The following is a 13,872-nucleotide window of genomic DNA, read 5'->3' as shown; positions in this document are numbered from 1 at the left end:
GCATCAAGGGATCACCAATTTAGTATTGGAGGGCAGCGTGGAGGGTAAAAATCGTAGAGTGAGACCAAGAGATGAATACACTAAGCAGATTCAGAAGGATGTAGGTTGCAGTAGGTACTGGGAGATGAAGAAGCTTGCACAGGATAGAGTAGCATGGAGAGTTGCATCAAACCAGTCTCAGGACTGAAGACCACAACAACAACAACAACAACAACAACCATGAAAATCGATATGTAATGCAATCAGTCACAAATATTCTAATGGCGTGCTTTCATTTTTAGGAGTGTGCAGGGTGGTTCAAAACGATTATTCCTATTATGCAAGACTGTATCCTATATTGCAAAGCAACAAGAGGAATTTTCCGTTCTCCGTTTGAATAGGTGGAATTCCATTATAATACTGCGGCGTCAACAGGACGGCTTTTCTACTATTATTATTAGTAGTCTCGATAAAGGATAACAGGCAAAACAGCTGCAGGATAAAAATTTATTAAAATTCTTGACCAAGGTTTCGGTGTATGTAAATATACCTTCATCAGAAGTAAAAAATTCCTGAACAGGAAGACACAAAATCTTAATTAACAGTGGAATTACCAGAGTAATACAGGCACAAAATCTTTTAGTTACTTACTAAAATTACATCATGCAATGGAGATTAATAAATGAATTGTGCCAAAGCCCTCGTCAATAATTAAGGTATCTTCTCCATTTGTACAACATGACTATGTGCACAGGGTCAATGCGAACAGTTTACCACCAGTACTTCGCAACAACCAAAATGTTACAATAAAACGAAACCATCTGTCGTTGTGAATAGAAACATACTAGTCAATTAACCACTCATACACATCGAAAATCACAAACAGCAAACATCAATAATTTATTCACAACAGCAGATGGTTTCGTTTTATTGTAACATTTTGGTTGTTTTCGCTAGTATGTATTTCACCGCCTACGTTACGCAGGATTTTCGCGCATTACACTAGCGCCCTCTCTCGTTAGATGTGTTCCATAGCGCAAGCTTCATCTGTTTGACACTAGGACACAGGTAAATTGGTTTCACATGTTCTATTTTACATAAATGTTTTTCAATGGTCTGATATGTTTTATTTATTAAGACAGAAAGTTTGAATTAGCACTACCTTTAATAATTTTTTATGCGTTTATGTAGGTATTCATGGATTTTAATATGCGCGAATGTCTGGCACGAACCACAAGTGCCCTCTCTCGGCGAAACCATCTGCCCTAGTGCTTTCACACTCTTGTTTCGATAGTTCATAGGCGAAGTACTGGTGGTAAACTGTTCGCATTGACCCTGTGCACATAGTCATGTTGTACAAATGGAGAAGATGCCTTAATTATTGACGAGGGCTTTGGCACAATTCTTTTATTAATCTCCATTGCATGATGTAATTTTAGTAAGTAACTAAAAGATTTTGTGCCTGTATTACTCTGGTAATTCCACTGTTAGTTAAGATTTTGTGTTTCTCACTTCCGATGCAAAGATTTTTCTAATGAAAGTGTCTTCCTGTTCAGGAATTTTTTACTTCTCATGAAGGTATATTTATATATGCTGAAACCTTGGTCAAGATTTTAATAAATTTTTCTTCTGCAACTGTTTTGGCTGTCATCCTTTGTCGTGAAGAATTTGAACAGTTGCTGTTCCAGCCATGGAATCTTGAAATTATTGTTAATGCACTAGTAGAAGTAATGGCAGTATTAACTTTACTAGGTTGTAGCCAACAATGTTTACTCACACAGGCTGTACAAGCACTCAGATCATTTTAATACTGTTTGTCCTATTACGTATTAGGTAAATATCATGCAAAACACGAACTGAGTGTGTGACTCTGTGGTTCGGTGTGAGAGAGGTCCTGTTGACCCTATATACCAATGGTTTATACAATTTATTAAATTTACTTCAGCCCGTGTTTCTATCTTCGTTCGTCTACAAAATGTAGTGAAATGGGTTGAATCCTTTTGTAACACACTCTACATGTTTCCTAGTGTGGATTCAGTATCATGATGATCTCCCCATTGGCATAAGATTCCGAAATAGTCCCTCATTCTGTCCATGAGAACAAGAATGAATAACCAACGAACGAATAACGTTCTACGGGTCGGGGTGTGGAACGTCAGAAGTTTGGAAATGATCAGGGAGCTAGAAAATCTGAAAAAGGAAAATGCTAAGGCTCCATCTAGGCTTACTGAAGTGAAATGGGAAGAAGACAAGGATTCCTAGTCGGATGAATATAGGGTAATATCAACAGTAGCAGAAAATGGTATAACGGTAGAAGGATTGGTTATGAATAGAGAGGTAGGACAGAGAGGGAGTTACTATGAAAAGTTCAATGATAGGATTGTTCTCATCAGAAACAACAGCTAACAAACACTGCCAACGACAGTTCAGCTACACTATGTGATCAAAAGTATCCTCACACCACCAAAATTGTACGTTTTCATATTAGGTGCATTTTGCTACCACCTACTGCCAGATACTCGATATCAGCGACCACAGTAGCCGTTAGACATCATGAGAGAGCAGAATGGGGCGCTCCGCCGAACTCACGGACTTGGAACGTGGTCAGGTCATTTGGTGTCACTTGTGTCATACGTCTGTAGGCGAGATTTCCACACTCCTAAACATTCCTAGGTCCACTGTTTCCAATATGATAGTGAAGCGGAAGCGTGAAGCGACACATACAGCACAAAAGCGTGCTGGCCGACCTCGTCTGTTGACTGATAGAGACCGCCAACTGTTAAAGAGGGTCGTAATGTGTAATGGGCAGACATCTATGCAGACCATCACACAGGAACTCCAAACTGCATCAGGATTCACTGCAAGTACTATGACAGCTAGGCTGAAGGTTGGAAATGTTGGATTTCATGGTCGAGCGCTGCTCATAAGCCACACATCACGCCGGTAAATGCCGAACGTCGCCTCGCTTTGTGTAAAGAGCGAAAAACATTGGACGATTGGACAGTAGAAAAACGTTAAGTGGAGTGTCGAATCACGGTACACAATGTGGCGATGTGATGGCAGGGTGTGGGTATGGCGAATGCTTGGTGAACGTCATTTGCCAGCGTGTGTAGTGGCAACAGTAAAATTCGGTGTCGGTGTTGTTATGGTGTGGTCGTCTTTTTCATCGAGGGGGCTGCGCCCCTTGTAGTTCTTGATGCCACTACTACAGCACAGACCTACATTGACGTTTTAGCATCTTATTGCTTCCCACTGTTGAAGAACAATTCGGGGGTCGCGATTAGATATCTCAAGACGATCGAGCACCTGTTCTTAATGCACGGCCTGTGTCAGCGTGGTTACACGACTATAACATCCCTGTAAAGGACTGGCCTGCACGGACTCCTGACCTGAATCCTATAGAACATTCTAGGCGCGCAGTCCGGAACCGTGCGACTGCTACGGTCGCAGGTTCGAATCCTGCCTCGGGCATGGATGTGTGTGATGTCCTTAGGTTAGTTAGGTTTAAGTAGTTCTAAGTTCTAGGGGACTAATGACCACAGCAGTTGAGTCCCATAGTGCTCAGAGCCATTTGAACCACTTGAACCATCCTATAGAACAGCTTTGGGATGTTTTGGAACGCCGACTTCTTGCCAGGTCTCACCGACCGACATCGATACCTCTCCTCAGTACTGCTCTCCGTGAAGAATGGGCTGCAATTCCCCCAGAAATCTTCCAGCACCTGATAGAACGTATGCCTGCGAGAGTGGAAGCTGTCATCGAGGCTAAGGGTGGGCCCACACCATGTTGAATTCCAGTATTACCTATGAAGGGCGCCACGAAATTGTGAGCCATTGTCAGACAGGTGTCCGAATACTTTTGATCACATAGTGTGTATACGCCAAAGTCATAATCTGAAGATGAAGAGGTAAAGAAAGTATATGAGAATACGAAACAGCTACTTCAATACTTAAAGGAACATGAAAATCTAACAGTCATGTGGGATTGGAATAAGTAGGTAGGAAGGCATAGAAGGTAGGAAGGAATAGAAGAATGGGTTACGGGAGAATTGGACTTTGTGTTATGAATGAGAGAGAAGAAAGAGTAATTGAGTTTTACAATAAATTTCAGCTACTAATAGCGAATACTCTGATCAAGACTGACAAGAGTGGAAGGAATACTTTGAAAAGACGATTTCAGTTGGACTACGTCAGTCAGGTGGGGCTTTTGAGATCAGATACTGGATTTCAAGGTGTACCCATGAGCAGATATACACTCAGATATCCATTTAATATTGACGAGCCGGCCAGGATGGCCAAGCGGTTCTAGGCGCTGCAGTCTGGAACTGCGCGACCGCTACGGTCGCAGGTTCGAATCCTGTCTCAGATATGGATGTGTGTGATGTCCTTAGGTTAGTTAGGTTTAAGTAGTTCTAAGTACAAGTGGACTGATGATCTCAGAAGTTAAGTCCCATAGTGCTCTGAGCCATTTGAACCATTTGAATAGTGACGAAGAGTGGGCTGTAGACACTAGTCAAGAAGTATCAGTGAGCAAGGAAAGTGCTCTGAGCCATTTGAACCATTTGAATAGTGACGAAGAGTGGGCTGTAGACACTAGTCAAGAAGTATCAGTGAGCAAGGAAGTGGGATACGGTAGGACTAAGTAGTGAAGAGATACGCTTGAAATTGTGCAAGGCTGTAGATACTGCAATAACGAATAGCTCACTTGGCAATTCAGTAGAAGAGAAATGTACATCCGTAAATAGGGCAACCACTGAAGCTGAAAAGAAAAACGTAGGTACTATGAAAGTTACTGTGAAGGTGTCTTGGGTAACAGACGAAATACATCAGTTTATCGATGAAAGATGAAAGTAAAAAAATGTTCAGGGAAATTGAGGAATACAGAGATACAGGTTACATAGGACTGAAATAAATAGGAAGTGCAGGGAAGATTAGTCGAAATGGCTGCATGAAAAATGTGAAGAAATCGAAAAAGAAATGATCGCCGGAAAGACTGTATCAGCATATACACTGAAGAGTCAAAGAAACTTTTGTAGGCATACTTATTCAACTAGTGATATGTAAACATGCAGAATACGGCGCGGCAGACGACAACACCAATATGACAAGCGTTTGGCGTAGTTGCTAGATCCATTACTGCTGCCACGAGAACAATCGCAGTTTTTCAAGATTTAAGTGAGTTTGAACGTGGTGTTATAGTAGGACACGGGAGATGGGACACAGCATCTCCGAGGTAGCGATAAAGTCTAGAATTTCCCGTACAATCATTTAACGAGTGTACCGTGAATGTCAGGCATCCGGTAAAACTTCACATCTCCTACATTGTTGCAGCTAAAAAAAGCTCCTGCAGGAAAGGGACCAACGACGACTAAAGAGAATCGCTCAACGCGAAAGAAGTGCAACTCTTCCGCAGATTGCCGCAGATTTCAGTGCTGGGCCATCAACAGGTGTCAGCACTCAACGAAACAGCGTCGATATGGGCTTTAGGAGCCGAAGGCCCACTAGAGTTCCCTTGATGACTGCACCAAAAAAGCTGTACACCTCGCCTGGGACCGTCGAAATCGACATTGGACTGTTCATGATCGGAAAAATGTTGCCTATTCGGACAAGTCGTGTTTCAAATTGTATCGAGCAGATGGAGATGTACGGGTATGGAGAGAAACTCATCAACCAATGGACCCTGCATGTCCGTAGGTGACTATTCAAGCTGGTGGAGGGGCTGTAATGATGTAGGGCATGAGTAGTTGGAGGGATATTGATGCCTGATACGTCCAGATACGACTCAGCCTCGTGTTTAATCACCTGCATCCATTCATGTTCATTGTGCAATCCGACGGAGTTGGGGAATTCCAGCAGGACAATGGGATTCCCCTACACGTCCAGGATTGCTACAGAGTGGTTCCAGGAACACTCTCCTGAGTTTGAACGCTTCTGTTGGCCACCAATGTTCCCAGAGAAGAACATTAATGAGCATATTTGGGATGCCTCGCAGCTTGCTGTTCAGAAGAGATCTTCATCCCCTCGTACTCTGACTGATTAATGTACGGCCTTGCAGGATTCACGGTGTCATTTGCCTCCATCATATAACGAGGCAACTAAAATGACAGTTTCTAAAGTGGGACTGTAATTCAGGATGAAAGGATTCGCTGATGACATTACCACCTTAAGTGAAATTGAAAAAGAAATATAGGATGTGTTGAATGGAACGAAGATTTTAATGAGAATAGAATATGGATTGAGAGAAAATCGAATAAAGACATGAGAAGTAGTCGAAATGAAACAATGAGGAACTTAACATCAAGACTGGTGATCACAAAGAAGATGAGGTTAAGTACTTTTGCTACCTAGGCAGCAAAATAACCGATGACGGAGCCAGGAGGGCATCAAAAGCACAATTCCTGGACAAGAGAATTCTACTACTATAAAAGAAAGGCTTTAATTTGACGTAGAAATTTCTGGGAATGTACGTTTGGAGCACAGTATTGTACAGTAGTGGAACACGGACTTTGGGAAAACCGGAACAGAAGCATCTGAGATAGGGTGCTACAGAAGGATGTCAAAAATTAGATGGGCTGATAAGGTAAGGAATGGGGAGATTCTCTGCAGAATTGGAGAGGGAACGAATATATGGAAAACACCGACATTAAGAATGGACAAGCTGACAGGACATACGTTAAGACATTACCGAAAAATTTTCATGGTACTAGAGGGCGCTGTAGGGGTTGAAAGCTGTAGACGAAGACAGACTGGCAAACACTCGTTAAATAATTGAGGACGTAGTTTATATGTGCTACTCTGCTCTGAGAAAAAGAAATTATCACAGGAGAGGAATTCGTAGCGGGCTGCATCAAACCAGTCAGAAGACTGATGACTCTCTCTGTCTCTCTGTCTCTCTCTCTCTCTCTCTCTCTCTCTCTCTCTCTCTCTCTCTCTCTCTCTCCACACACCCACAAAATCGTGGATTAAAGATAGTAGAGTGTCACCAGCAGCACTGACCTGTTACGTCATACGGTAACACCGATTTGCTGTCGTAGGCGCCGCTGTCCTTCAGCTGCTGTTCCTCTGTGTCGTTAGAGAAGTAGAATGTGGCCACTTTGATCGCCTTGAGGGTCACTAGTTCTGGACTGCTTGATGCTCCACTCTTTGTCCTTCTGCTGCCTGCCAGAACTGCTCTGCCCGAGTTGACGTGTTTTACCGTCTTGCTGGTTAACAGTGTCGGGTGCTTCTTGAGATTACCCTGTCTCCTGACGTTTGTCCTCTTTTGGTGGGCATTGCAAGCTACCAACAGCATAAGCAGCAGGAAACTAGCGGTACACAGGCGACTTGTCATTCTCTTGCGTCCTCAGCTGAAAAGAATGTAAGATCCAGGTCACGACCATTAGCCATATGAGCTTTAAACGCCAATGCTGTCCAAAGCCTTTAATGTAATAATCAAGAGTGCACTGTACCATTTACATACCTTTTAAATATTCAGTACTAAATATTTTATTATCTGGATCTACATCATTCTCCAAACTGCCTAACGATGTGTGGTGGAGCGTATTTCTGGTGCCACCAAATGATCCACCCTCCATTCCCCCCCCCCCCCCCCCCAAAAAAACACACACACCCCCTCCCCTGTTCCATTAACGAATGGCGCGTGGGAACACTGATTGTCGGTAAGCCACTGTATTAGCTCTAATATCTCGAATTTTCTCGTCACGGGCATTTCGCGAGATGGAGGAAGTAACAAGCTGTCCAACGTTTCCGTCGAAGAACTCTCTCTGATGTGTAAGATAAATAATCTTGTGTGGATATGAAGTATGACACCATTATATAAAAATTACGGTTCTGTATGTGGACTCAGAGGCGTAGATTACGTAGAGACAGGTTTTACCTTCGCATTCATTGTGTATGCACTTACAACAACCTGATTTTTTATAAAGCAGTTCATTCCAAGCGATGAAAGTCAGATGGCATGGTTCTAGAGTTGACCTTTTCTATTTTGTTTTGTATTGTTTTAATCATCTACTGGAAGAGATTTTAACAACATTGTTTTTGTCCAAAGATCGACGTAAGATTCTCGTGCAAGTATTTAATTTGGAGTAATTCATACATCATTGATCTCATATGCGTAATATTACTCATTTAATTATATTTTATCTGAAACATGAAGCACCACCTTAATTCTATTATCTTGGTCGCCAAGATATCAAAGTAAATTAAGTATCTTGCTCCTCAGACCAATTTAGCACCTATCTGGCCTTTTGACACGACAGTGTTTTCCTAGTGGAAGATGTCACCGCCATCAGGGAAGACATCAAGCATCAAGGGATGCAAGTGATCCGTAGGTCTCTCACTTTGCTAAGTAGTCAGAAAGTAGCTTGTATTTAATATTACGCCGATAGGAATACCACAGGAAAATAGATGCTGTTCTAATGTTTCGTTTCTGAGCTATAGTGATCAGGGAAAATTAAGAAATGCTAAGAAACTTAGTGGCGATTCACCTAATCTGAACCCAGTAGAACACATCTGGTGTAGTTACTGTATTCATTGATTGGATGAAAATGACATGTGCTACCTGCGACTATTTCCCTATCGGTAGATAAAGGTACTCTCGTGTGGCGATCTTCTGTCACCTGACCGTTGAAATATCAGCTCTTTCCTCATACAGCAGGTGTTTCCATTGCTTGGATTAATAACTTAATTAATGAAGGAGATAGGGATAACAGACCAAAAGCAGACTATGAATTGAAATAAAATCAAATATATCGATAATAAAACACGGTGAATGCAAAGTAGACTTGGAACTTAGCCAACCCACGATTCTGGATTAGTTGGCAATCTGTCGCCCTGGTGTACAACAAGAACAGTACATGGAAGAACATTGAGAAACAAATGAAAACTCGTCCAGTCCCTAGAGAGAGCAATAATCGGAACACTGGCAATTCTGGGAAACGAAAGCCACGAAATTTCGGGAAACGAAAGTCACGGAATAAAGTTATCAGATATGAGGAGCCACGTAAAATGAACACATAGCAGGGGCGGCACGACAAATACTACCGCATTAGGATGCATGGCATCGCAGCACTGGTTGCTCGTCGTGCAAACACTGTAAAAGCACAACAACCACGATCGAAGGAGCCATGAGCTTTCTACAGCGAAACACCTTAAAACAGGAACTGACGGCGTCTACACACGGCTGCTTCAAGTGTGACGGAACCCATCAAATGATGAATTCAAATGGTGGCAACTCCTTCACTGCTACTAATAACAGTGTCCGATTGAAAATATGATTTTCATTTAATACACCTCTCTTTCTTTGTAAGGCGATGGGACTGGATTGCAGCTGAAGATCCTCCACGTGTTGTATACGCCTCAGAAACCTCTCCAGGTTACATTAGAACGCAATAGGGCTCAAGGTCTGCGCTCACAAACCATTTATTCGTAACTTATGGAATTTGTGTGACCTGTACTTACACATCAGTTGAAACGTATTTCCGGAAAATCATGGAGAACTAGTCGAATTCACACCATAGAAAATAGCTGCTGTACTGTGAGCAACATGCTGTTAAGCGAGTGATCATAATGTTTTGGTTCAATGTTTGATAAACGAATTAGATGACTAACATCTAACAGTTTATATGATGAGAACGTGTAATACGACTTCACTTGACTTCACAATGTTGCGGCGAAACTAATTGGAAAATTATATAAACTCCGTTTCAGTAACTACGACAAGAAGTTGTGAGTTACGGAACCTATCAAATTTATGCTGTATTAAAATAACATGGCCTCTGAAATCTTACATTATAGAAAGACACTTCACAGCGTCCGACTTCGTCAGACAAAGTTTCAGGCAAGCCTACGTCAAAAATTCCGACTAATGTATCATGTTAAAGTGGTCTACAAGTTCTTTGTTAACCACGAATGTGGATACGGATAACAGCCATCCTGGTATGGATGTGGATGCGGAGACCTCTAACTGTATGTAGTGAATGGTAAACTTTTTTTTACATTGATATGCCATAGACGGAAGTATTGCATTGGGGCCTAAGTCCGTAGCGTTTCTTTTTTTCATCTTGATAATAAGGTTACTATGGGTCTATTTTCGATGGTCACTTTTATGTGTAGTTTAACGTTGCTATTTCAGTTTTCCCCCCGTGAACCATGGACCTTGTCGCTGGTGGGGAGGCTTGCGTGCTTCGGCGATACAGATGGCCGTACCGTAGGTGCAACCACAACGGAGGGGTATCTGTTGAGAGGCCAGACAAACGTGTGGTTCCTGAAGAGGGGCAGCAGCCTTTTCAGCAGTTGCATGGACAACAGTATGGATCATTGACTGATCTAGCCTTGTAACAATATCCAAAACCGACTCGCTGTTCTGGTACTGCGAACGGCTGAAAGCAAGGGGAAGCTATAGCCGTAATTTTTCCCGAGGGCATGCAGCTTTACTGTATGGTTATATGATTATGGCGTCCTCTTGGGTAAAATATTCCGGAGGTAAAATAGTCCCCCTTTCGGATCTGCGGGCGGGGACTACTCAAGAGCACGTTGTTATCAGGAGAAAGAAAACTGGCGTTCTACGAATCGGAGCGTGGAATGTCAGATCCCCTAATCGAGAAGGTAGGTTAGGAAATTTAAAAGGGAAATGGTTAGGTTAAAGTTAGATATAGTGGGAATTAGTGAAGTTCGGTGGCATGAGGAACAAGACTTTTGGGCAGGTGAATACAGGGTTATAAATACAAAATCAAATAGAGGTAATGCAGGAGTAGGTTTAATAATGAATAAAAAAATAGGCGTGCGGGGAAGCTACTACAAACAGCATAATGAACGCATTATTGTGGACAAGAGAGACACGAAGCCCACACCTACTACAGTGTACAAGTTTATATGCCAACTAGCTCTCCATACGATGAAGAAATTGATGAAATGTATGATGAGATAAAAGAAATTATTCAGATAGTGAAGGGAGACGAAAATTTAATAGTCATGGGTGACTGGAATTCGAGTGTAGGAAAAGGGAGAGTAGGAAACATAGTAGGTGAATATGGATTGGGGCTAAGAAATGAAAGAGGAAGCTGCCTGGTAGAATTTTGCACAGAGCACAACCTAATCATAGGTAACACTTGGATCAAGAATCATAAAAGAAGGTTGTATACATGGAATAATCCCGGAGATACTAAAAGGTATCAGATAGATTATATAATGGTAAGACAGAGATTTAGGAACCAGGTTTTAAATTGTAAGACATTTCCAGGGGCAGATGTGGACTCTGACCACAATCTATTCGTTAAAAACTGTAGTTTAAAACTGAAGATACTGCAAAAAGGTGTGCATTTAAGGAGATGGGACCTGTATAAACGGACTAAGCCAGAGAACGAAACGTAGTAGGTGAATATGGATTGGGGGAAAGAAATGAAAGAGGATGCCGCCTGGTAGAATTTTGCAAAGAGCACAACCTATTCATAGGTAACACTTGGTTCAAGAATCATAAAAGAAGATTGTACACACGAAAGAAGCCTGGAGATACTGTCAGGTTTCAGATAGATTATATAATAGATTTAGGAACCAGGTTTTAAATTGTAAGACATTTCCAGGGGCAGATGTGGACTCTGACCACAATCTGTTGGTTATGAACTGCAGATTAAAATGGAAGAAGCTGCAAAAACGTGTGAATTTAAGGAGATGGGACCTGGTAACCTGACTAAGCCAGAGGTTGTACAGAGTTTCAGGGAGAGCTTAAGGGAACAATTGACAGCAGTGGGGGAAAGATGTACAGTAGCAGGAAGAATGGGTAGCTCTGAGGGATGAAGTAGTGAAGGCAGCTGAAGATCAATTAGGTAAAAAGACGAGGGCTAGTAGAAATCCTTGGGTAACAGAAGAAAAATTGAATTTATTGGGGACCCCATGGAGTGTTCTGTGCACCACGACCAGATAATGGATATCCTTAGAAGGAGAGACAGCATTGGTCGTATTTTTTTGTTTTATTAAGCGCAAAATCGATTTTCGGTCACTTAGTGACCATTCTCAGTGCTGTAATATTCAATTTAAATTGGTATGCACTGGTGTCAACAAGCTTAGAGCCATCACATAAACTGGGAACTCAGGAAATGAGACACTTAAAGTAGTAAAGGAGTTTTGCTATTTGGGGAGCAAAATAACTGATGATGGTCGAAGTAGAGAAGATATAAAATGTAGACTGGCAGTGGCAAGGAAAGCGTTTCTGAAGAAGAAACATTTGTAAACATGGAGTAAAGATTTAAGTGTCAGGATGTCGTTTCTGAAAGTATTTGCATGGAGTGTAGCCATGTATGGAAGTGAAACATGGACGATAAATAGTTTGGTCAGGAAGAGAATAGAAGCTTTCGAAATGTGGTGCTACAGAAGAATGCTGAAGATTAGATGGGTAGATCACATAACTAATGAGGAGTTATTGAATAGGATTCGGGAGGAGTTTGTGGCACAACTTGACGAGAAGAAGGGACCGATTGGTAGGACATGTTCTGAGGCATCAAGGGATCACAAATTTAGCGTTGGAGGGCAGTGTGGAGGGTAAAAATCGTAGAGGGAGCCAAAGAGATGAATGCACTAAGCAGATTCCGAAGGATATAGGTTGCAGTAGGTACTGCGAGATGAAGAAACTTGCACAGGATAGGGAAGTGTGGAGAGCTGCATCAAACCAATCTCAGGACTGAAGACCTCTACAACCACAATATTTCACTTTTCATATTCTCATCTTGTCACCTGTAGACAGTGAGTGCAGCTGTGGACTCTAGAAAATAGAGTGGCAACTGGAGTAATGGGAACGTTTCCGACATATTCTTCTGTCTGAGTTCAGTAGAAGGTTGACAGCAGCGGAGGGCAGAAATACTTGCGGCGTGTTTGAGGATAATGCTATTAGACTGAGTATGGCAGGAAAACAGTTTTCTTGTTTTAAGGAGAATCGTTCTGGCATCAGTGACACTCCGCATTCTGGAAGACCTTCGGGTTTGATGAAGATGGTTTAAACGCATTAATCCACCATGATCTATGACAATGTACTTGAGAACTGACAAATGCGATGGATTGTAATCATTCCACTATCATGCGACATTTGCATGCAAATGAGAAGTTTAAAAATTTGGTATTTGCCAAAATCACAGAAGGCAAACGGTGGAAATATGTGCATCTCCGCTTGCTCGTCATCAGTTCGCTTTTGAACAAAACGGACCATTACTGGTGATGGTGTCTTTATGATAATATAAGGTTATGGTTGAGCCCAAACAAAGCAGCAACTCCCCGTACAAAGACCTGTGCACTTCCACAAAAGATAGTTATGCGTCTGGTGGAATAGCGAAGGTGGAGTGTACTACGAACTGATTTCTGGACATGTAATCATCGCTGTAGGCATTTATTGTCAAACGCTGAGACGTCTTGCAGGCGCAATGGAAGAACAACGGCCAGGAAAGTTACGTGAAGTATTGCTACTCCACGATAACGCCAGCCTGCATTCTGCTTGACTGTCAGTTTGCTTTAACCTTCTCCAGTAAACAAGACACGCGGCAATTATACGGAGTCGTTGTTGATAACAACCGTTCCCGTAAGTCTTAACATCAGTCACTACTCGCTTTTCTTTTTACATATCAGCGAGGACTTAACTATGTAGAGTACAACGTAAATCACCGGCAATGCCTCTGTTGTTGTGCGGGCCGAGAAACTCTGTTGTCCAGAGCGAAACCCTGCTCAGAGAACTATAGTTTCCGCACCATGGGGCTTCGAAATTTCGGAACAGTGGTGTCAGAACTTCCTCAGAATGTGTTTGCTATCTTGAATAGTTAGGCAACCGTTTAGTGTAAAGTGTGTCCTTGGACTCTGCCTAATGAGTATCATTCCTGGGTCTGCGTTGTACTCACACACTGATCACCCAGAACAT

The 13,872-nt window shown here is 42.2% G+C and overlaps 2 protein-coding genes across 2 annotated transcripts in view; one reads left to right on the top strand and one right to left on the bottom strand.

The window, feature by feature from the left end:
* Positions 1-13,872, top strand: part of LOC126355491 (octopamine receptor Oamb-like) — an 879,391-nt gene that overhangs the window by 783,902 nt on the left and 81,617 nt on the right. The window lies entirely within an intron of this gene.
* The window catches only part of LOC126353964 (protein yellow-like), a 62,827-nt gene that overhangs the window by 39,909 nt on the left and 9,046 nt on the right, over positions 1-13,872 (bottom strand). Inside the window, exon 2 of the mRNA XM_050003269.1 lies at positions 6,975-7,324. Coding sequence (XP_049859226.1) covers positions 6,975-7,308 — 334 coding nt within the window. The 5' untranslated portion in view covers positions 7,309-7,324. The remainder of the gene's footprint in view (positions 1-6,974; positions 7,325-13,872) is intronic.

Source organism: Schistocerca gregaria, chromosome 3 (assembly GCF_023897955.1).
Source record: "Schistocerca gregaria isolate iqSchGreg1 chromosome 3, iqSchGreg1.2, whole genome shotgun sequence".
NCBI lineage: Eukaryota > Metazoa > Arthropoda > Insecta > Orthoptera > Acrididae > Schistocerca > Schistocerca gregaria.
This window is presented reverse-complemented; position numbering and strand designations above follow the sequence as displayed.